The sequence below is a fragment of the Myotis yumanensis genome, unplaced genomic scaffold (assembly GCF_028538775.1).
Source record: "Myotis yumanensis isolate MYYU_CA2020_CCGP unplaced genomic scaffold, mMyoYum1.0.hap1 SCAF_1, whole genome shotgun sequence".
Classification (NCBI taxonomy): Eukaryota; Metazoa; Chordata; class Mammalia; order Chiroptera; family Vespertilionidae; genus Myotis; species Myotis yumanensis.
Window position 1 is genome coordinate 69,483,647 of NW_027223752.1, and position 23,962 is coordinate 69,507,608.

At 48.0% G+C, this 23,962-nt stretch overlaps 1 protein-coding gene across 1 annotated transcript; it reads left to right on the top strand.

The window, feature by feature from the left end:
* Positions 1-6,391: 6,391 nt before the first annotated feature.
* On the top strand, positions 6,392-23,734 carry STRC (stereocilin). The gene is made up of 29 exons (XM_070404846.1): positions 6,392-6,446; positions 6,741-7,526; positions 7,616-7,640; positions 8,326-9,580; positions 10,555-10,617; positions 10,715-10,825; positions 10,996-11,162; positions 11,592-11,778; positions 11,915-12,030; positions 12,308-12,440; positions 12,824-13,006; positions 13,282-13,320; positions 13,504-13,671; positions 13,818-13,883; positions 14,370-14,495; positions 14,710-14,768; positions 15,531-15,654; positions 15,758-15,870; positions 17,921-18,056; positions 18,707-18,903; positions 19,100-19,190; positions 19,633-19,789; positions 20,275-20,444; positions 21,595-21,750; positions 22,418-22,560; positions 22,733-22,881; positions 23,107-23,204; positions 23,301-23,448; positions 23,646-23,734. Exons 1-29 carry the CDS (start codon positions 6,392-6,394, stop codon positions 23,732-23,734), a joined length of 5,310 nt encoding a protein of 1,769 aa, XP_070260947.1.
* The last annotated feature ends 228 nt before the right edge of the window (positions 23,735-23,962 follow it).

Below are 23,962 nucleotides of genomic sequence, written 5' to 3' on the forward strand. Positions count from 1 at the left end.
AGTCTAGTAGTTTTTTGATGGAGTCTCTAGGGTTTTGTATGTATAATATCATGTCATCTGCAAATAAGGACAGTTTTACTTCCTCTTTTCCAATTTGGATGCCTTTTATTTCTTCTTCTTGTCTAATTGCAATGGCTAATACTTCCAGGACTATGTTGAACAGGAGTGGTGAGAGTGGGCATCCCTGTCTTGTTCCTGTTCTTAGGGAAATGGTGTTAGTTTATGTCCATTGAGTATGATGTTGGCTGTGGGCCTGTAATATATGGCTTTTATTATGTTGAGGTATGATCCTTCTATTCCCACCTTGCTGAGAGTTTTTATCAAAAATGGGTGTTGGATTTTGTCGAATGCTTTTTCTGCATCAATTGATATGACTATGTGGTTTTTTTCTTTCAATTTGTTTATGTGATGTATCACGTTTATTGATTTACGGATGTTGTACCATCCTTGCATCCCTGGGATAAATCCTACTTGGTCATGGTGTATGATCCTTCTGATGTACTTCTGGATCCGATTTGCTAAGATTTTGTTGAGGATTTTGGCATCTATGTTCATGAGGGATATTGGCCTGTAGTTCTCTTTCATTGTGTTGTCTTTACCTGGTTTTGGTATTAGGGTGATGCTAGCTTCATAGAATGTGCTTGGAAGTGTTCCTTCCTCTTGAACTTTTTGTAGTAATCTGAGGAGGATAGGTTTTAGTTCTTCCTTGAAAGTTTGATAAAACTCCCCTGAGAAGCCGTCTGGTCCTGGGCTTTTGTTTGCTGGAAGCTTTCTGATGACTGCTTCAATTTCTTCCATAGTTATTGGCCTATTGAGATTTTTAGATTCTTCCTGATTGAGTTTTGGAATGTTGTATTTTTCTAGGAATTTGTCCATTTCCTCCAGGTTGTCTAGTTTGTTGGAATAGAGTTGTCCGTAGTATTGTTTAACAATCATTTGTATTTCTGTGGGGTCTGTTGTTATTTCGCCTCTATCGTTTCTGATTTGGTTTATTTGGGACCTCTCTCTTTGCTTCTTGGTGAGCCTGGCTAGAGGTTTGTCAATCTTGTTTATCCTTTCAAAGAACCAGCTCTTGGTTTCATTGATTTTCTGTATTGTTTTTTTGGTCTCTATTTCATTGATTTCTGCTCTAATCTTTATTATCTCCTTCTTTCTGCTCACTCTGGGGTTTTCTTGTTGCTCTCTTTCTAATTCTTTGAGTTGTAGAGTTAGATGATTTACTACCATTTTTTCTTGTTTTTTGAGATAGGCCTGTAGAACTATAAACTTCCCTCTCAGGACTGCTTTCATTGTGTCCCAGAGGTTTTGGATTGTTGTGTTTTCATTGTCATTAGATTCCAGGATGTTTTTAATTTCTTCTTTGATCTCATTGGTAACCCAATCAATATTTAATAACATGCTATTCAGCTTCCAAGTGTTTGAGTATTTTGGGTTGTTTTTTATTGTAGTTTATTTCTAACATTATGCCATCGTGGTCTGAGAAGATGCTTTTTATGATTTTAATCTTCTTGAATTTGTGGAGACTTTGCTTGTGACCCAATATGAGGTCTATTTTTGAATATGTCCCATGAGCACCTGAGAGGAATGTATATTCCATGGCTTTGGGGTGGAGTGTTCTGAAGATGTCAATTAAGTCCATCTGATCTAGTGAGTCATTTAGGATTGCTGTTTCTTTTTTTTCTTTTTTTCTTTTTTTTTAAAATATATTTTTATTGATTTTTTACAGAGAGGAAGGGAGAGAGAGATAGAGAGTTAGAAACATCGATGAGAGAGAAACATCGACCAGCTGCCTCCTGCACACCCCCCTCTGGGGACGTGCCCGCAACCCAGGTACATGCCCTTGACCGGAATCGAACCTGGGACCCTTCAGTCCGCAGGCCGACGCTCTATCCACTGAGCCAAACCGGTTTCGGCTAGGATTGCTGTTTCTTTGCTGATTGTTTGTCTAGTGGACTTATCCAGTGATGTCAGTGGTGTATTAAAGTCCCCTACTATGATTATATTGTTGTCGATCTCTCCTTTGATATCTTGCAGGAGTTTTTTTATGAATTTGGGTGCTCCTGCATTGGGTAACCAAGATTACTTTATCCAGCAAAGCTATCATTCAGAATTGAAGGTCAGATAAAGAGCTTCACAGATAAGGAAAAGCTAAAGGAGTTCATCACCACTAAACCAGTATTATATGAAATGCTGAAAGGTATCCTTTAAGAAGAGGAAGAAGAAAAAGGTAAAGATACAAATAGTGAACAATAAACATGCATCTATCAACAAGTGAATCTAAGAATCAAGTGAATAAATAATCTGATGTACAGAATGAACTGGTGATTATAATAAATCAGGGACATAGAAAGGGAATGGACAGACCATTCTTGGGGGGGAAAGGGGAATGGGAGATGCGGGAAGAGACTGGACAAAAATCGTGCACCTATGGATGAGGACAGTGGGTGGGGAGTGAGGGGGGAGGGTGGGGCGGGAACTGGGAGGAGGGGAGTTATGGGGGGGGGGGAAAAAAGAGGAACAAATGTAATCTGAACAATAAAGATTAAAAAAATAAAATAAAATAATAAAAATAAAAACAAATTAACACTAACACCTGGGTGGTTTAACATAAGAAAGGTTTATTTCTTACTCATGAAGATTCCAATACTGGTTGGACAACTCTTCAAGGCAACTTTTGTTGATTCTTGTTATTCTCAGTAGTTATGTTCTATAAGTAGCTGCAAACACTGAATTAACAAGTTACAATGCTGAACTATTGCTCTTCAGGGTAATACAGGGTTAGGTTCCTGTGGGCCTCTGGTCACAACATTTTCACCAACCAACGGATACATAGCCTTGTTTTATGTTTAAAACAAGGTGTTTCTGTTTAAAGACACTTTAGCCTTAGCTGGTTTGGCTCAGTGGATAGAGCATTAGACTGCGGACTGGAAGGTCCCAGGTTCAATTCCGGTCAAGGGCACATACTTGGGTTGCAGGCTCTATCCCCAGTAGGGAGCGTGTAGGAGGCAGCTGATCAATGATACTCTCTCATCATTGATGTTTCTATCTCTCCCTCTTCCTTCCTCTCTGAAATCAGTAAAAATATATTTTAAAAAGACACTTTATTTAATATATGTTGTTGATTCATTAGCATTGACCTCTTTGTCAGCAGCATCATAATCCATGCCTGAATGAAGCTTATCGGCACGTGTATTTTCTCCCAAAGGCTCATCCCAGCCTTCCTGTGCTTGTGAGCACTAGAAAGCACTCTAGCACTAAACGTGGGGGCCATTTTGAACAGTGAAATCATCAACAAATTGTACAAAGATGCAGAAATTATGGCACTAAATAGACCATGAAAAAGACTCTTATTTGCAGTGTGAGAAGAAGGGGGAGTACTGCCTTGTTTAACCTCAGCTGGGAATGAGCACATGGGATTCAAATTTTCATGACTCTGCACATGTCTGTGAATAATTGTGAAAATTACACAAGTATTGATTTTTATATCACAAATTTTAGTGAGTAGGCGAATTCACAGAACTCACAAATAATGAGAATTGACTGTAAATGCTGTGATAATTTGGAACTTCAGGCTACTTGGCCTTGTGATACTGCCATCTCAACATGCAGTTTCTAGGTTACTTCAACAGGTAGAGATGGTTGGAGGGTCATTCACTAGCTCTTAAATTCTTTGGTCACTCACTATCCATTGGCCAGAGCTAATCAGTTGACTCCACCTAACTGCAAGAGATCTGGGAAATGTGGGGAATGCTTAGATAGCTAATGAGCAATATACAGTATATCTCCATGATAAAAACCCAACGGAAAAGGGAGAAAAACAACTGTACTTTACAAAGGGACGTTTCTGTTTTTGTCAGAGAGCCCTGTGGGAGGTTTTGGGGGAGTGAGGATGTTTCAGATCTCCTATCTCCTTTAACTCCTCCCAGTTATCTTTATTAAAATTGCCAGATCACAGAGCATTCCAATCCTAACATCAACATCATCCATTTCACTTAGGTAGTACACATGGTTAATATTTTTGTTCAGGGACCCCTGTAATTTCACTTTGTCGGTTCTGTTTCTCTCTCTTTCCATTGATCATCCATAGGTTGGAACTTGTCTCACTCTTTGTTGAACCTTACCAAGCTGCTTATATTGAATAGCCTGATATATTTGCTCTACACCTGAAGCACTTCACCCTCAGTTGGCACATAGTCTCAATCCTTAGCAGACAACAGGATTGCTTAACCAACTACTTACTACATCATCATGTGAACTACCCAGAATTTCCCATCCTGAGTTGAGAGAGTCCTCATTGTTATGCTCTCTGCTTGACTCCATACCTGTTTTAAAGGTTTTTCACTCAAGAAACTACTTTTTGGTAACAATTTCTTTATTAATTAGGACTTTTTAGCCTCAAATAAAAGAATTCATATTGAGCTACTTTAATAATAATAGTAGTAACATTTAGTGCATGCTTATTCCGTATCAGTGCCTGGTGCATGATGGGTTGGATGAATGCCAGTCACTGTGCTAAGTACTTTAAATCCATTACTTAATTATCACAACTCTATAGGAGTATTTCTCCTTTTATAGGAAAGAACACTGTGACACTGAGAGGATTTGAAACTTCCCAAGATACACAGCTAGTCGATATTGGGTCTAGGATTTAATCTATGCCATCTTGGTTTTTTTGCTAGTGTATTAGGGGGAAAAAAGGATAATCCTATATATTAAAGATGTAATATATAAATGGTCGTTACACCTTGATGCGTAACAACCGACTGAGTAATGACCAGATCAGCAGGAGGATGGGGCAGCGAGCTATAAGCGGGCAGTGGAGAGCTACAGGAGGGGGCAGGGCAGCAAGCTATGGGGGCGGGGGGGGGGGGGCGGGGGAAAGGGGGAAGCTACAGGAAGACGGCAATGAGCTACTGGCACACGGATTTGTGCGCAGGGCTACTAGTTTATTATAAGAGAGTTTTTCCAGAACAAGTGCAGAAATTCAGGTAGATTGCAAAATGGGCTGGAACCAGGAGCTAGAGAGCTGTTGGAAACCCAGGCAATATTCTCTGATTATCCTCTCTACTTTTCAGACTAGATGTGGGAAAAGGAAAAGATTGGTAAAGTGATGCAGGTCATTTCACTGGTCCCAACGTTTGGCTCACCTTGGAAAATCCCAGCACTGCCCTCAACTCCTTTTGTGTACTTGGCCAACTCATTCTTTTTCTTTGGGCATTGATTTCCTCACTTATAAAATGAGACGTTTTTACTGGCGGATTCCTCAGGTCCCTTCCAGCTCTAAAAGTCTATGCTTCTAAGTGAACCTTCTAGAGCAGAGGTGCATTAATAATGGATTTGAAGGTGTGGGTTTGGGGAATAGAATAGAGGAGGGTTCTAAGGAAAGGGACAGAATAATGGTTTGAGAAGAGCCTCAGTGTTGAATTACTGTTTAAAGCTGGTATCAGGTAAAGACCTTTGAGGATATATAAATGGGGGACAGAAGAGACTTCTCACCCTGACACACCAGACCAGACCAGACCAGATTATTTTGAATGACATCTCTGAGCCTCTCTCTTTCTCTCTCTCTGTCTCCATAGGGGTCGGGGGTAGGTAGCCCCTTGCACAGAGGTTTAATCTGGTTTATCTCTTTTCTCAGCCCATACTTTTTTTTTTCTTTTTGCCCCCCAGACTTTTTTTACTTAGGTCACAGTAAAAGAGCCGAGGGGCAGCCCCAAACATCTGAATGGCTTAATGAGCAAGTCGCAAACAACTGACTGGATCTATTTCCTTATCCATAAGACGAGAGGTTTGGTCTATGTGCTTTCTGAAGGCCCGCCCAGCTCTTAGCATTTTGTGGTTCTGGGTACTGAATCAAAAGCAGATATCCTCTTCCTGAATGCTCCATCCTCGGACCAGAACTTTGTCTTCATTCCTCTTCTCTGTTTACACCTGACTTCCAAGTTCCTTTCTCCCGGGCCCCCTTTCTTCCCTCAGATCTTACTAGCTTTCTAAACTCCTTTTGAACCCTCTTTATTTTCTTATATTTTTCTGCAGAGCTCCCATTTTATACCTTGGGTCTCCAGTTCTCCATCTCTATGTCTACATACTCCTATTTGTATCCTGGCTCCTAACTGAAGCTATCCCCTAGGGTTCCTCCTAAGGCCCCCTGGGATCCCCTATCATTCGTCCCTCTCACAGAAGCACACCTTTCTCTAAAGCCAAAGGATCAGGTATTCAGTGGCTCAGGTGACAAACCTGCTGTCAAGTTACAGATATTGTTTCCTGAAAGACCACACTACAGTGTCAGTGGAGACCCGGGCTGCCTGCAGTGCCCTGCCCTTACCTGGCTATCCCACACAAGGTGAGAATAACCAGAATTCACCTCTAGTACCAGTGCTCACCTGGAAACATGGCTCTGAGCCCCTGGCCCCTGCTGCTCCTGCTGCTGCTGCTGTCCTGTACAGGTGAGAGTAACAGCGAGCAGTGCTGGGGGTGAAGGGGATGGTTGCTGGAAAAAAGACTTACGAATGCGGAGATTAACTGGTTAGGTAAAAGATAAAGAAAGGGGCAAGGAAAGGGGGCAGGGACTGGAGCTAAGGGGAAAAATGAGCTAAGAAAGGAGTCCAAGTCTTCTTTCCCCAGTTCCCCATCTCCCTCACCTCATCTTTAGATCCAGGCTGGCATTGGGGTCCAGGGCAGGACTGAGCCTGGGTTCTAGGTTCTTACCCTTTAGTGACCTCCAATTTCTCTCCTTACAGTGACTCTGGCCCCTACTGGGCCTAAGTCCCAGGACCATGGTCTCTCTCTCCTGAAGTCCTTGTTCTCCACGTTGGACCAGGCTCCCCAGAGGAACCTCAGCCGCTCGCGGTTCTCTGCATTCCTGGCCAATATTTCTTCTTCTTTTGAGCCTGGGAGAATGGGGGAGGGGCCGGTGGGAGAGCCCCCACCTCCCCAGCCCCCTGCCCTCCGGCTCCATGATTTCCTAGTGACACTGAGAGGCAGCCCAGACTGGGAGCCAATGCTAGGGCTGCTAGGGGATGTGCTGGCACTGCTGGGACAGGAGCAGACCCCCCGGGACTTCCTGGGGCACCAGGCAGGCGTCCTGGGAGGACTTGCAGAGGTGCTTTTGGGAGCTGTCGTTCCTGGGGGGCCTCCTACCCCTACCCGGCCCCCATGCACCCGCGATGGGCCCTCTGACTGTGTCCTGGTGGCTGACTGGTTGCCTTCTCTCCTGCTGCTGTTGGAGGGCACACGCTGGCAGGCCCTGGTGCAGGTGCAGCCCAGTATGGACCCCACCAATGCCACAGGCCTTGATGGGAGAGAGCCAGGCCCCCACTTTTTACAGGGTCTGTTGAGTTTGCTCACCCCAGTGGGGGAGCTGGGCTCTGAAGAGGCTCTTTGGGGGGGTCTGCTGCGCACAGTGGGGGCCCCCCTCTATGCTGCCTTCCAGGAGGGGCTGCTCCGTGTCACTGACTCCCTGCAGGATGAGGTCTTTTCCATTCTGGGGCAGCCAGAGCCTGATGCCAATGGGCAGTGCCAGGGAGGTGAGTGCCGCTGGAGCCGGGGCTGGGCTATGGCAGGGCAAGAAGGGATGAGATTGGGGCAGTCCTCTCGCTTACTCTTTCCCTCCTAGGCAACCTACAGCAGCTGCTCTTATGGTAAGTACCAGGGGAGGAGTTGTGGGGACTGGGCCTGGAATTGGTCAGCTTCCGGAGCAGAGAGGAAACCGATGGGAGGAGTGTGGTTTGGTGGTTTTGGAATGTGGCTGTGCAGCTCTAGGTCACATCTCGTTCTATACCTCAGTTTCCCCAATGGTGACACATGGGTAATATTAGCGACCGCAGAGTTGTTGCAAGGGATTAAATGGGTTGACACTGTGAGTGTCAGCCACATAGAATGGTTCCTGGCACATAGAGCTTAATACATGTCATTAATAAAGATGGGAAATGGAAAAAAAAAGGACAAGACCAGATTTCTCCCCCTTTACTATTTTAGTACAACAGTGCCAGAGCACAATTAGACATGCTCAGTTGGTGGGCAGCCTTCCTGATTGAGGCCAACAGAGGGTTGTGTTTAAGCTATCTAAAAGCATGTAAAAAAAAAAAAAAAAAAAAGGAGGAAGAGAGGGCCAGAAAGACAGATGGACTTCAACCGGGCCGTGTTCCTAGGTGATTTTGTGTCTTAGAAAGACAGACCTCTCTCCCTTTTCCCGAATCCCAGCATTTAAACCAGGAACACCTATACTCCCGGGAACCTCACTGCAGGGCTCTGGCCACGGTCAGACTCTCCAGCTGGAGGAATGTTAACTGACCAGATCCTGCCTGCTCCTCCCTCTGCACCCAGGGGCGTCCGGCACAACCTTTCCTGGGATGCCCAGGCGCTGGGCTTTCTGTCTGGATCACCACCCCCACCCCCTGCCCTGCTCCAATGCCTGAGAACGGGCGTGCCTCTGCCCAGGACTTCCCAGCCCTCTGCCCACATCAGCCCTCGCCAACGGCGCGCCATCTCCGTGGAAGCCCTCTGCGAGAACCACTCAGGCCCAGCGCCACCCTACACCATTTCCAACTTCTCCATCCACTTGCTCTGCCAGCTCACCAGGCCTGCCACCCCGCCGCCCCCTCCCAGCATCACTGCCATCTGCCAGACAGCTGTGTGGTATGCACTTTCTTGGGCACCAGGTGCCCAAGGCTGGCTGCAGGCCTGCCATGACCAGTTTCCTGATCAGTTCCTGGAAGCAATCTGCACCAACCTCTCCTTTTCAGCCCTGTATGGCCCCCACCGTCGCCTGGTAAAGCCGCTCTGTGCTGGTCTGCTCCCACCCCCCACCAGCTGCCCTGAAGGCCTGCCCCCTGTTCCCGTCACCCCAGAGATCTTCTGGGGCTGCTTCTTGGAGAATGAGACTCTATGGGCTGAGCGGCTATGTAGGAAGGCCAGTCTGCAGGCTGTGCCCCCCAGTAATCAGGCTTGGGTTCAGCATGTATGCCAGGGCCCTACCCCAGATGTAACTGCTTTCCCACCCTGCCACATTGGACCCTGTGGGGAACGCTGCCCAGATGGGGGTAGTTTCTTGATGATGGTATGTTTCAATGATACCATGTATGAGGCCCTGGTGCCCTACTGGCCCTGGCTAGCAGGCCAGTGCAGAATAAGTCGTGGGGGTAATGACACGTGCTTCCTAGATGGGCTACTGGGCCCTCTTCTACCCTCTCTGCCACCCCTGGGACCATCCCCACTCTGCCTGGCCCCGGGTCCCTTCCTGCTTGGCATGCTCTCCCAATTGCCACGCTGTCAGTCCTCCGTGCCGGCCCTTGCCCACCCTACACGTCTACATTATCTTCTGCGCCTGCTGACTTTCCTACTGGGTCCAGGGGCCGGAGGGACTGAAGCCCAGGGGATGCTGGGTCAGGCCCTGCTGCTCTCCAGTCTCCCAGACAACTGCTCCTTCTGGGATGCCTTCCGCCCAGAGGGCCGGCGCAGTTTGCTGAGGACAGTTGGGGAATACCTGGAACAGGAGGAACAGCCCACTTCACCAGGCTTTGAACTCACTGACGGCTCGAGCTCTGAAATAAGCAAGATGGAGCTGCTGGCCTGTTTCAGCGTGAGTGATCTGCCAAGGGGAAAGCCCCTGGGACAGAGGGGAGAGCCTCCTGGGGGATTCTCTAACACTGAGAGGCAGCAGTAAGCATGCAGCTCTGGAGCCCGACAGTCCTGGGTGCACCTCTTAGTTCTATGAGCACCTTGGACAAGTTATATAACCTCTCTGAGCAATATTTTTCTCATCTATATATGGGGGAGGATAATGGTGCTACTCTTTTAGGGTGGGTGTAAGGGTTACATGAAATAATGCATGCTGTGGGCTTAGCACAGTGCATGATATGGAAACAGAATAAATGTGATCTCATTTTCTTTCTGATTCTTTGACTCTCTTTCTGCTCCAGAAAGGAAAGGGATCAAGTTAGAAAGCTTCAGTTCTGTCCCTAGAGAGTGAGACTTGGAGGTTGGCAAAAAATAAAAATAAAAAAAATAGGAAGATAAGGCAGAAATAAGAAAAATTCAGGGGAAGTGTGAATTAGAAGAATGGGTTCTAAGTTCAACTATGCCACAAATGAGTGTGGTCTTTGGTAAGTAACTTAATTTAGCTTTTTGGGGGCTTCAGTTTCTTCTCTGTAGAGTGAAGGGCCTAGAATAGGTAAATGCCAAAATTCATTGAGTGCCTGTTATGTGTAAGGCACTTTGCTAGGGTCTATAGGGTATATAAAGATTTCTTACTCCATGTTAGGGCTCATTTTTCTCAAGCACTAGGACCATAAAGTGGGATTAGATAGACTCCTAGTAATTTGGTTCAGATCTACAAGTATTTATCGAGCCAACTATAGACCTGGCTCGGGAGAGGAGATAGGAGATGTTAGAGACATGGTCCCTGACCTAAAGGAGTTGAATATCTGAGGAGACACACATACTGGCTTCAGATGAAGAACAAGCATCCTAGCAAGTGGAGTTGGACTGCCTGAGGAAGCTGCAGGAGGGACAGAGAAGACAGCTCTCTTGGCATCTTGTCTGTCTCCCCACCAGCCTGTGCTGTGGGATCTGCTCCAGAGAGAGAAGAGTGTGTGGGCCCTGCAGATTCTAGTGCAGGTAACAGTCGGAGGGGCTCTTGGGTGGACTGAGTGACAGCTGTGGCCTGAGGTCCCTGCCTAGTGAGGCCATACTCACCATGACTTCCTACTCCCAGGCATACCTGCACATGCCCCCAGAAAATCTCCAGCACCTGGTGCTTTCAGCAGAGAGGGAGGCTGCTCAGGGCTTCCTGACCCTCATGCACCGTTCCTGGTCCCAGCTGCAGGTGGGCATAGAGGAGCAGGGGGACAGGGTGGAGGAGCAAATCTAGGAATCAAGAGCACCTGGAACCTGGTGTGCAGAGGGCTTGCTCCAGCGGAAAGAGGAACTTAGGGGAGGAGATAGCAAAGATGCTGAGCATTTTCAGAGCCAGCATCCATTCCTATGCCCCCACAGGTACCACCATCTGAGGAGCAGGCCGTTGGTCGCCTGACAGCTTTGCTGCTCCAGCGGTACCCACGCCTCACCTCCCAGCTCTTCATTGATCTGTCACCACTCATCCCCTTCCTGGCTGTCTCTGACCTGATGCGTTTCCCACCATCCCTGTTGGCCAACGACAGTGTGTAAGGACCTCCTATCAGTCCTCCTGATCCTGTCAGGGTCAGGCCAACCCTACTTGCCTTGAGCAGCTCCTTCTAGAGCTCCTCTCTATTAAAACTAGGGAGTTTTGCCCTAATCGGTTTGGCTCAGTGGATAGAGCGCTGGCCTGCGGACTGAAGGGTCCCAGGTTCGATTCCAGTCAAGGGCATGTACCTTGGTTGTGGGCACATCCCCAGTAGGAGGTGTGCAGGAGGCAGCTGATCGATGTTTCTCTCTCATCGATGTTTCTAACTCTCTATTCCTCTCCCTTCCTCTCTGTAAAAAATCAATAAGATATATTTTAAAAAAAAACAAAACTAGGGAGTTTCCCTCCTGTCCATGGCAGTGGACTTCAGAGAACCAGGGGACAATTTGAAACAGGGCTGAGGGTTAAGACTCACTACTTTCCCCAGCCTGGCTACCATCCGGGATTACAGCCCAGAAATGAGGCCTGAACAGAAAGAGGCTCTGGCAAGGCGACTGCTGGCCCCTGAACTGTTCGGGGAGGTGCCTGCCTGGCCCCAGGAGCTGCTGTGGGCAGTGTTGCCTCTGCTCCCCCACCTTCCTCTAGAGAACTTTCTGCAGCTCAGCCCTCACCAGGTATGAGAACCATCTTTACTTGACTAGTCCACCTTCTACTGGGTGGGACGGGGGTCAGAAACATGTCTCCTAGTGAGCAACCTCCCTGCAACTGCCCCATAGTGATCCCAACACAAGTTGGCCCTCCCCATCTCAGATTCAGGCCCTGGAGGATAGCTGGCCAGCGGCAGGTCTTGGACCAGGACATGCCCGGCATGTGCTGCGTAGCCTGGTGAACCAGAGTGTCCAGGATGGAGAGGAGCAGGTGCGCAGGTGAGTGGTTGTGGGATCAGTGATCAAGGCCAGAGTGGGAGAGAGGCAGGTACAGCTGTCATGATGGGTTAGAGTCCTAGGTAGGAAGGGGCAAGAGAGCAGGCAGGGGCCCCAGGTAGTGTAGAGCTCCAGGAGAGAGGCCTATCTATGGCACTCTCCTAGTTTTATGGCATTTCCTAGTTTAGTGGTCAGAGTGCCTACTCCATGTGCCCACCTGGTCCCTGCCTCAGTACCAGCCTCAGTGACCACATGAAGACCAGCTTCGTGTCCTCCTCAGGCTGGGCTCCCTCGCCTGTTTCCTGACCCCTGAGGAGCTGCAGAGCCTAGTACCCTTGAATGATCCGATGGGGCCGGTAGAACGGGGGCTGCTGGAATGTGCGGCCAATGGGACCCTCAGCCCACAAGGACGGGTGAGCCCCTTGGCACAGGCCTACCAGTCTCTAGGATTTCCCTGGGTCTCTGTAGAGGACTTGCCCAGTTATCTCAACCAAGCTTGAACACAGTGGTGCCAGCCCTCGCCACCCCCCGCCCCGCCCCCCCCCCGCCCCCGCCACCTCTGCCACCTCCATTCCTTATACTATTCTTATCTGTTACCACCTCCTCTTGCCCATGACCTACCACATCTGGTCTATGCCACTCCGAACATATCCTTTGACATCTTGAATCCAATCTGTTCCTGTTCCATTCTTGATTCCAAGCCCTAGACTAGGCCCTGAGCAATCAGATGTAGGATTAGAGAGGTTTAAGGTTCACCTGTCTTTTCTCTTCAGTCCCAAACCTTCTTTGGTTCCAGGTGGCATATGAACTTATGGGGGTGTTGCGCTCATCTGGAGGAGCTGTGATGAGCCCCCGGGAGCTGCGAGTCTGGGCCCCTCTCTTCCCTCAGCTGGGCCTCCGCTTCCTGCAGGAGCTGTCCGAGCCTCAGCTTAGAGCCATGCTTCCTGCCCTGCATGGAACCAGTGTCACACCTGCCCAGGTGGGCCTATCTCACTCCCCAGCATCCACCTTCCACCCTATGGAATGCCAGTCAAGAGAATTCCATGTAGGAATACTGTCAGCTTCCCTGAAGCCTCCTATTCCTCTGTTCCAAGGAGGACTCCCTCACCCCTTCTTCAGGTCAAGAAACAGCCAGGAGCCAGGCTGGTTACTGGGGTGGTAGAGAGAAAGCTGGAAGTTTTGGAGGGCAGATCTTGCTTAGGACCTGGCTACCAGAACCTGAGAACCGTTGTTTCTTATCTCATCCCACCGTAGGCTGCCCTGCTGCTTGGACGGCTCCTCCCTAGTCACGAAGTAAGTAGCAGCAACTTTTCAACATCCTTGAGAGGTCCCTGTGCCCCCTCTCCCTGGGTCCCACATCTGCCTCTTCCTCCCTCTCAGCTCCCCTCCTACCTGCTGCCTGGCTGCACTGTGATTGTTGGCGTCTCCACCACCCTGCCCCTCTTCTCCAGGCCTCTTGTCTCTCTTGCTCCCCAGCTGTCCTTGGAGGAGCTCTGCTCCTTGCATCCTCTGCTGCCAGGCCTCAGCTCCCAGACACTGCAGGCCATCCCTAGGAGAGTTCTGGTCGGGGCCTGTTCCTGCCTGGCCCCCGAACTGTCACACCTCTCAGCCTGCCAGACCGCAGCACTGCTGCAGACCTTTCGGGTATGAGAATAGCAGGGAAGACGAGACAATCGGGGGCTGTGGGCTCTGGTTGGGAGGAGGTCATCTCCCCTGTAGCCAGGGACGGCCGCCCATACCTCCCCACTTCCTTACAAACACCCAGTAACACACACATACTTCTCATGCAGGTGAAAGATGGAGTTACAAATACGGGTACAACAGGTGCCGGAGCAGCTGTGTGTATCCCTGGTCAGGTATGTGTGGGATCTCCGGACTGAGCTCCTCTCCATGTCCCAGGGCAATTTCATATGGCTGGTGCTGCCTCACACAGTCCCCAAGCAGTGGACCTCAGAGTTCAGGTTAGCTCTGTATCCACCAAGACTTTAGCTGCTCCCCACTTCCAGATGCAGGACAGGATGACCCACACTGTCCTAGAATATCAAAGCCAGAAGGATCTGAGAAACCTTCCAGGCCAACGATCCCACTTTCTGATCAAGAGACCAAGGCTCAGAGAGGCTAAGGAACGTTAGTTCATCAGGTGCCTGAATAGCGGCAACGCTTGACCACAATCATCTTCAATGTGAGGGCTCTCAGGGATGCACTGCTACAGTGGCACATACCATTCCACTCTGATTCTAGACTTGGCCCCTTCCCGCCCCCATGGCTCCCCTTCTTCTCTGAGGGCTGAGTACAGACTCTCTCACCTATCACTACACTGCTACACCCATCCCCACTGGCAGCCTATCCCCACCACTTGGCCAGACTGCCTGCTTCCCCTGCTTCCACTAAAGCTGCTGCAACTGGACTCTCCGGCTCTTCTGGCTAACCGAAGGCGCTACCGGGAGCTGCCCTGGTCTGAGCAGCAGGTAATTCTCCCCACTTATCCCACAACTCCCCTCTCTCAATCTGTCCACCTCCTCTACTTACCCCTCAGCCCTAGATCTGGTGCCTTATTCCTCGTATCCTGAATAATGTGACTGGTGGGGTCCACAGGGTCAGAGGTAGGACTGGGTCCAAGGCATCTTAGGTCTTTGGGCAATATCTCTGCTGGGAAGCGGTCCCTCTTTCTTTCTCTTGTAGGCCCAGTTTCTCTGGAAGAAGATGCAGGTGCCCACCAACCTGACCCTCAGGAATCTGCAGTGAGTAACTTGTGTGGAGCACTAACCTTTTAAAGTGCTCACCATGGTCCAGTCACCATGTGATATGCAATGGGGATGAATGGTGCATGGTCCCCACCTGTGGGCTTTCTCCTGGCCCCTCCTCTGCTTATGCCCTGCTCCTCCATCGCGCCACACCCGCCCCAACGAGATCTAAGGGATTTAGAAGACCCAGGTTCAGGTCTCTGCCCTGTTACCTATTTGTGATTTTGGGAAAGTCACTTAACCTCTCGAAGCTTCAGTTTTTTCTTCTACAGGATGGGAATGAAAATGGTACCTACCTCACAGGTAGTTGTGAAGATTAAATGAGATAAGGCATAAGGTACTTAACACAGGGCTTGGTCCAGTGTAAGCTCCCAGTAGATATTTGCTGTATTGGTTTAATCCAAAGTGACTTCACAGCCACTGACCAAGCAGGAATAAACAGGAATAAGTAAATATCACTTACCTACACTCCAGTAGAAAACTGTGGCTTCAGAATCTGAAGACATGGCTCTAGTCTCCGTTTACCACATTTCTAGTAGAATGATGTTAGGAACATCATTTGTCCTCTGTACATCTTTCTTCTCTGACGAATAGTGGTGATGCTGTGAGGGGCTAATGAGACCATGTATGGAAAAGCATTTCTCAAACTCTAAATTACCATAAGCAAACACCTGTACTTGTGTTGAGAGTGTTGATATCAAGGAGCAGACAGGCTGTGGCATGTGCTGAATGAACATCTGCGCACTCACTCACCCATAGGGCTCTGGGAACCCTGGCGGGGGGCATGTCCTGTGAGTTTCTGCAGCAGATCAACTCGATGGCAGACTTCCTTGAAGTGGTACACATGCTCTATCAACTGCCCACTGGGGTTCGAGGGAGCCTGGTGAGAGGGGTGTTTGGGCATTAAGTGGGAGCAGGGACCCTAAGTCTAGAACCCAGCCCCATGCTCAGCTCTGTCCTGCCCTGCTTCCCCCACTGTCCCACAGAGGGCCTGTATCTGGGCGGAGGTACAGCGGAGGACGGCAATGCCAGAGCCAGAGCTGACTACCCTGGGGCCAGAACTGAGTGGGCTAGACACCAAGTTGCTCCTGGACTTACCGTAAGTGCTACAACTGGAGATTCTGGATCCTTAGGAAACTCAATCTGGAGTAGAAGCTCTGCCCTTAGAAAATGCCCTAGAGGTGTTGGTTTTCTGTCTGGTGGTTCCTTGAAATTAAATATAGCCAGAAGCAGGAGATTCTATTCAAAGTTGCTCTTGAGTATTAACTGGTTCCCAGAACACGGCCCCAGCATGGGACAGCTCAGGGTGGCAACACTGTGATGTGGCCTGCCAAACCATCTGAGAATAACCCAATAGAGACAGAGTATCTGAAAGGAGGGAAGCAGCAGTCCAAGTTTACCCCAGAGGACTGTAGTCTGTTTAGGGCTCTCTGTGTTCTTAATGTGTTCAGAGGGGTAGGTAAAGAGAAAATCTATGAAAAATGTGATAGATGCCTTCAAATACCCAGGCCGGCGGGGCTCCATGGTTAGAGCATTGGCCTGTGCACCAAAAGATCTGGGGTTCGATTTCTGGTCAAAGGCATATATCTGGGTTGCAGGTTTGATCCCCAGCCCTGGTGAGAGGCAACTGATCAACGTGTCTCTCTCACATCCATATTTCTCTCTCTCTCTCTCTCCCCCATCCCTCCCTTTCATCCTCTCTAAAAATCAATGGAAAATATTCTTGGGTGAGGATTAACAAAAAGGTAAAAATAAATAAAATTTAAAAAATACCCCAGGGCTATCAAATAGAAAATAGATTGACATGTTTTTGAATGGTCTCATTGGGCATGACTAGAAACAATGAATGAAAATCAAATTTTTGCACAATATAAGGAAAACTGTGATAGTGAGTTCCGAGTCATTGGAGCTATTCAAGTCTGGGTCTGGATGGCCCCTTGGCATGGATATTGTAGATTCAAGTATGGGTTGGGTGAGAAAGGAAATGGGGCCTCCTCTCAACCCAGAGATTCTGACTCCAATGTCATCAGAACTGTAAACCAGAGTAGGAAAAGTCTGGTATTGGTCTTCTTGGGGATGAAATGATAGTAAAAGCAGTTAATTTCATTCTTTCATTTTTATAGGCCTTTTCACAGATTTTTGGCTCTTGTACTACTAGGTGGCCTAGTTCCAGAACTGGCAAACCTAGATAGAATACAGGATGTCACTTCTGATTTCTGGGCAAAAGTTTTTCTTTCTTTCTTTTTTAAAATGCCATTCAAATCTGTTTAAATATGTTGGTTCTTGGAGATAATTTAGGGTCTGGATGAAGTTAATGATTCTGAACCATGACTCAGAAGATCCAAGTTCCTAATTTGTGAAAGAGAATATGAAAAATACCTGTTGTAACCCTAGCCAGTTTGGCTTAGTGCATGAGTGTCAGCCTGCAGACCAAAGGGTCCCAGGTTTGATTCCAGTCAAGGGCACATACCTTGGCTGCAGGCTCCTCCCTGGCCAGGCCCTGGTCAGGGTACATACAGGAAGCGACCAATCGCATTGATGTTTCTCTCTGTCTTTCCCTCTCTCTTCCACTCTCTCTAAACGATCAATGGAAAAATATCCTCGGGTAAGGATTAACCAAAAAAACCCCCCACACACACAAAACCCCCCAAAAAACCTGTTTTACCCCCAGGTTTTGTCATAAAAATCAAATGAGATAGTACCTAAGAGACGTTTGTAAATTGCATAGCGCTACACAAATAAGAGGGACCACCTCATAGCAAGTAGAAGGGTGGCATTGGAAAACAAGAATTGGGAGTAAGAAAGACCTCACCATCTGATCTCTGTGAACCTCATTTTTTAAAAAATTATAAAATGAGGAAAGTTTTCCAAGTGGTACTTAATATTCTTGGCTTTTGATTCAATTATACAAGGTAGGATTATTTGTCTTTCTTTTTTTTGTTTTTTCCAGGAAGACTAGAAATATGTCATTCCCTTTGTTCTCTCCCTTCAAGCACAATGATGGGAATTGGACCTGGGGTACTTAGTATCAGTTCCTGTCAGGGCCACAGAGTTTGATCTGATGTTACCTTCTGTCTGAGAAATGTGGCATTCTATGGTCCCATCTCAATTTGGTTCAGTTCCAATGCCCATATTATCAAATGCTATAGGGTCCGATTGATGGACAGACTCTCCAATGAATCCATTATGTTGGTGGTAGAGCTGGTACGAGCTGCTCCAGAGCAACTGCTGTCACTGACCCCATTCCACCGGGCAGCTCTGGCAGAGAGGGCACTACAAAACTTGGTAAGAGTCCACCCTACCAGACTCAGAACTGAGCTGGGGCAATTCTTACCCCTCAGACAATGCCCTCTGTCTTCTAGGCCAACCTCACACTTTTGCTGCCTATGATTCTCATCTTTAAGGCCCTAGACCCTAGATCAGCAATTTTCAACCAGTGTGCTGCAAGAATTTTTAAAATATGCAATAGCTGACTATTTAGTCAGGATCACAGATCTCTTTTCCTTTAGATTGTCAAATAAAAATATGACAATAGCCAATATAACAATAGCCATCTGATGTGAATGAATCAAAATTATACCTATTTTTTGTCAGATTGGCAAAAAATAGAATATATTTTTTGGTGTGCCATAGAATTTTAGAATTAGTTTATGTGTGCCATGAGATTGAAAACTGTTGAAAATCGCTGCCCTAGATTTTATCTCTTGGTTTCATGTTTCTTGTCCACAGCCCTTGGAGTCCAAGAAATTCCTTGGATTTCTCCTCCCAGTCTTTCTGCCTACTCTTATCTGGGTTTATTGTTTAAGAAAATGAACATTGTAGGGTCTTGAGTTAGGAGTTGGAGGGAGGAAAGGTCACGGTCTTGGTGTCTTGATCAGAGCCTGGTCCTCTGAGTCACAGGTGCGTTGTCCTAACGCTTAATGCCCCCTCTTCAGGCTCCAAAGGAGACAACAGTCTCAAGGGAAGTGCTGGAGACATTGGGCCCCTTGGTTGGATTCCTGGGGATAGAGAGCACACGACGGATCCCCCTACAGACCCTGCTGGCCCACCTCAGTCAGCTGCAGGGCTTCTGCCTGGGAGAGCCATTTGCCACAGAGCTGGGATGGCTGCTGACACAGGAGCCTCTTCTTGGGTATGGACATTTGAGAACTTCAGATTCTAACCCAGCCTCTCAACCATCATCATCAGAGGCAGCCCATCAATATGTGTGAGGTCCCTTGGAGCCCTGAGTCCCCAATCCTAGGATGTCTTCTTTTCCCTTCCTTTTCCTCACAGTTCCTTCAACATCCCAGCCCCTGATCTTCTTCTTGTCCCCCTCCCCCCACCAGGAAACCAGAGTTGTGGAGCCAGGATGAAGTAGAGCAAGCTGGACGTCTAGTGTTCACTCTGTCTACTGAGGCGATTTCCTTGATCCCTAGGGTGAGGTGTAGGAACAGGGAGGGAGTAAGAACAGAGAAGGGACTGGTGAGCTGGTTCTGGGGAGTAAAGGCCAAGGAGGTTGAGGGCAGAGTTTGTGAAGCCCAGATTTGGGGGAGACTGTTAAAAAGAGACAGGCTGAAACCGGTTTGGCTCAGTGGATAGAGCGTCGGCCTGCGGACTGAAGGGTCCCGGGTTCGATTCCAGTCAAGGGCGTGTGCCTGGGTTGCTGGCACATCCCCGGTGGGGGATGTTCAGGAGGCAACTGATCGATGTTTCTCTCTCGTCGATGTTTCTGATCTCTGTCTCTCTCCCTTCCTCTCTGTAAAAAAAATCAATAAAATATAAAAAAAATATATAAGAGACAGGACTTTGGAATTAGAGCTGTAGCCGCTGGCCCTGACCTGCCCAGGTCTCCCCACCTCCCTTCTACTCTCTCACACAGGAGGCCTTGGGCCCAGAGTCCCTGGAGCGTCTCCTAGAGAAACAGCAGAGCTGGGAACAGAGCAGAGCTGGACTGCTGTGTGGGGGGCCACAGCTTGCTCCCAAGAAAGCAGCTTTGGTAGCTGGGGTTGTACGGCCCACTGCAGACTATCTCCCAGGTGAAACTCTCCAAATACTCATGCTTCTGGCAGGGTGAACAGGAAAGAGTATGCAACAATGCAATCAGAAGTCAGAGCAATCAGAAGTTAGCCTAGGACACCCCCTCTCTTATTCTCTTATCCCTGTTAACAGCCAACTCAGCTCTAGGCTTGGCTAAGTGTGGTGGAGCTCTCTGTTGGGAAAATGCTTAGGATATAGGAAGAAGCCCTGTGGGGCTAGGGACCTGGGTTCTAATCTAGATGTGCCATTAAATCCTTAGGCAACACCCTCAATCTTCCATCTATACAATGAGGGGATTGTTCTCTCCAGTCACTTGTTCTAGTATCCTATGTGTCTTATAAATCTCTCACTATAGTAATCCCTTGACCCATAGTGCTCACATTGACCAAAGTTTGGAGGGGTCATTCCAGCTGTAGGTAGCTTCCTATAAAATAGTATCATATTTTAATACTACACTGACCCATGCCCTACTTTCCCCCTTTAGAACCTGTGCCAAATTGTGCAGATGTACGGGGGACATTTCCAGCAGCTTGGTCTGCGACTCAGATTGCAGAGATGGAGCTCTCAGACTTTGAGGACTGCCTGGCACTCTTTGCAGGAGACCCAGGACTTGGGCCTGAGGAACTACGGGCAGCAATGGGCAAGGCAAAACAGGTTAAGGATGGGAGACCAGTTGGGGTTGGAGTTGAAAAAACATGGGAAAGCTGGTTGGGTGTGGTGCAGGACAGAAGTGAATGGATGCTGGGGTGAGAGGTTGGGAAATAGGAGATCAAAGAATTAAAGGGTTTGGTACATATATGCAATGGAATATTACTTGGCCATAAAAAAGAATAAAATCTTGCCATTTGTGACAACATGGATGACCTAAAGGGCATTGTGCTAAGTAAAACAAGTCAGATAGAGAAAGACAGATACCATATGATTTTACTTATATGTGGAATCTGAAAAACAAAATAAATAAACTAACAAAACAAACAAACTCATAGATACAGAGAGCAAGTTGATGGTCCCCAGATGGGTGTGTGCGGGGGAGTAGGAAGACATGTGAAAAAGGTTGAAGGGATTAAGAAGTACAAATTGCCAGTTATAAAAATAGTCACAGGGATATAAAGTACAGTATAGGGAATATAATCAATAATATTGTAATAACTGTGTATGGTGGCAGATGGATACCAGACTTATCCGGGTGATCACTTTGTAAGTTATATAAATGTCTAATCACTATATTGTACACATGAAACTAATATAATATTGTATGTCAACTGTAATTGAAAATTTTTTTTAAGTTTTGCCTCCCCCTCCCCCCCAAAAAAACAACAACCCCACGAGGGTTTGGCTCTTAAGTAGAAAGTCAGAGGGGATGAATATTGAGGAAAGAAAGCTAATGCGATGGGTAGAGGGACTAGAGCAGTGGTTACCGAACTTTAGTGTGTGTTAAAGTCATCTGGGGAGCGGGTGTTTGAAATGCCGATGCCAGGGTCCCCTGCTAGACTCACTGAGGGTGGGTCTGGGCATCCGCATTTTAACAGAATCCCTGGCGAGTCTGGTGCACATAATAGTTTAGAGCTCGTGGGCTGGAGTCTGCTATTTTCCTACTGAGACTCTACAATCTTCCAATAACAGCTTAGTCAGAGGAACTTTATTCCAACCCTTTCATTTTATAGTTGAGGCAACTAAGACCCAGAGAAGGCATGTGATTTGCCTCAACGTACACAGCTAAGGTCAGAGGCAAGACTAAGACCCAGCATTCCGACTCCTAGTCCGGTGCTTTTCCCACTCACGTTGTTCCTCTCTTTCTCTATAGTTGTGGGGTCCCCCACGGGGATTTCGTCCTGAGCAAATCCTGCAGCTAGGTCGGCTCTTAATAGGTCTAGGAGAGCGGGAACTGCAGGAGCTAATCCTGGTGGACTGGGGAGTGCTGAGCACCCTGGGGCAAATAGATGGCTGGAGCTCAGCCCAGGTAACACCTTCCTTTCCGATCACCTTCCAAGCATTCATCCCACAGGCCAGGTCTCTAGGTTATTTAAAGCCCAAGCATTTTTTTCCTCTGACTCTGAATGGCCATTCTTTCTATCTTTCCTTAATACTACAAATGAGTAGCCTTGGAAACTCTGTGATTTATTCTCTCTGAGGTCCTGGACACATAGTATTCCCTGCTGTTTCTTTTCCTTCTTTTTCTGTCCTCTTTTTTGGGGTCCTCAACCTTACCCATGGCTGTTGGAGCTTCAGGTCTTATTTATTATTATTTTTAAATCTTTATTGTTGAAATTATTACATATGTTCCCTTTTCCCCTCCATTGACCCCCTCCAGCCTGCCCGCACCCCCCACCCCAGACTTTCACGACCCTGTTGTCTGTGTCCATGGGTTATACATATCCACATACAAGGTTTTTGGTTGATTACCTCCCACCCACCTACCCTCCCCCACTTTCCCTCCGAGATTCTGCACTCTGTTCCACGCTTCCATGTCTCTGGATCCACTCCGTTCTTCAGTTTATTTTGTTGGATCTTCAGGTCTTAATAATACAAGAATATAATCTAGTAGCACTTGTCACTTCCCTAATCACTTCCCCATCCACTAATTCTCCATGAATTCTCTCATCCTGTGCCCTCCACCCCGACCCCAGCTCCGAGTTGTGGTCTCCAGTTTCCTGCGGCAGAGTGGCCGGCACATGAGCCACCTGGACTTCCTTCACCTGACTGCACTGGGTTACACTCTCTGTGGACTGCGACCAGAGGAACTACAGCATATCAACAGTTGGGAATTTAGGTCACCTGTGGAGGGAGGGATGTGGGTGGTGATGTTGAGGTAAAGGTGGGCTCACTGGGGAGGGCAGGATCACGAAGAAGTGATCCCATGGAGGAAGGGACCTCACCTGAAGCCATCTCTACTCTGATCCATCATAGCTGAATCGTTCTCCCTTCTTCTCCCTCTTCCACAGCCAAGCAGCTCTCTTCCTGGGCAACCTGCATTTCCAGTGCTCTGAGGACCAACTGGAGGTTCTGGCCCAACTCCTTGTGCTGCCTGGTGGTTTTGGCCCAGTCAGTAACTGGGGGCCTGAAATCTTCACTGAAATTGGTACAATAGCAGGTACGGAGGCTGGGTCACTGCTGGTGCTTGCTGTCAGATGTTGGTTTCCATTCCATGGGTGGAGGACTGCTCTGGAATTCTCAAGGTGGGAGTCTGGGAGTTTAGGTAAGAGGTTGGTGACGTGTTGGGGAAGGTCTATGGTTGGAAGAGGTCTCTAAGTTTGAAGAGAAGGGAAGAGGCCAGTCTAAGACAACTTTTGGATGCCCCTCCCACTTGCTTTAACAGCTGGGATCCCAGACCTGGCCCTTTCAGCACTGCTGCGGGAACAAATCCAGGGCCTTACCCCTCTTGCCATTTCTGTCATCCCTGCTCCTAAATTTGCTGTAAGTATTGTTGGACCGGAGTGTAGAGTGACCATAAGAGAAGCAGAGCCCAACACGGGATACACTGGATATACTAATTCCTGCCTCCAACCCCAGGTGGTATTCAGCCCCACCCAGCTATCTAGTCTCACCAGTGTTCAGGCTGTGGCTGTCACTCCTGAGCAAATGGCCTTTCTGAGTCCTGAGCAGCGACGAGCAGTTGCATGGGCCCAGCATGAGGGGATGGAAAGCCCAGAACAGCAGGGTGAGTTCTCAACTGCACAGCTTGACCCTCCCCACTTCCTAACCCAGAATCTGACCCCCAGCTAGGTGCTATCTGACTCTTAGAGCCAACCCACGGAGATCCCTGGAGTGAAGGGTATACAGACAGATAGTTTACAAGTGTCAATAGCTCCTGGGAGCATAATTGTAACATTCCTTCCATTCTCTGTCTCATTGTAGGTCGAAGCACAGCCTGCGGCTTCCAGAATTGGTCACAACCCTCCTGGATCTTAGCATTAGCCGTCTGCTTCCTTGGCAACCTGTTATGAACCTGTCTCTACAGTTAAAGAGTGTTGGGAAAGAAACCTCAAGCCGCAGTGAATAAAGTAAAAATGGAATTATATTCTAATTACTTTCAGGAAGCTGATGAGGAGCATGGGTACAATGCTAATGCTTTCCACCCAGCTGAGAATCAGTGTTCCTGGCATACCGTGTCTGGAGTTTCTTCCCATCATGAATAACCCCATTGCCTCACTTCCTTTCATGGAGGCTGCTCC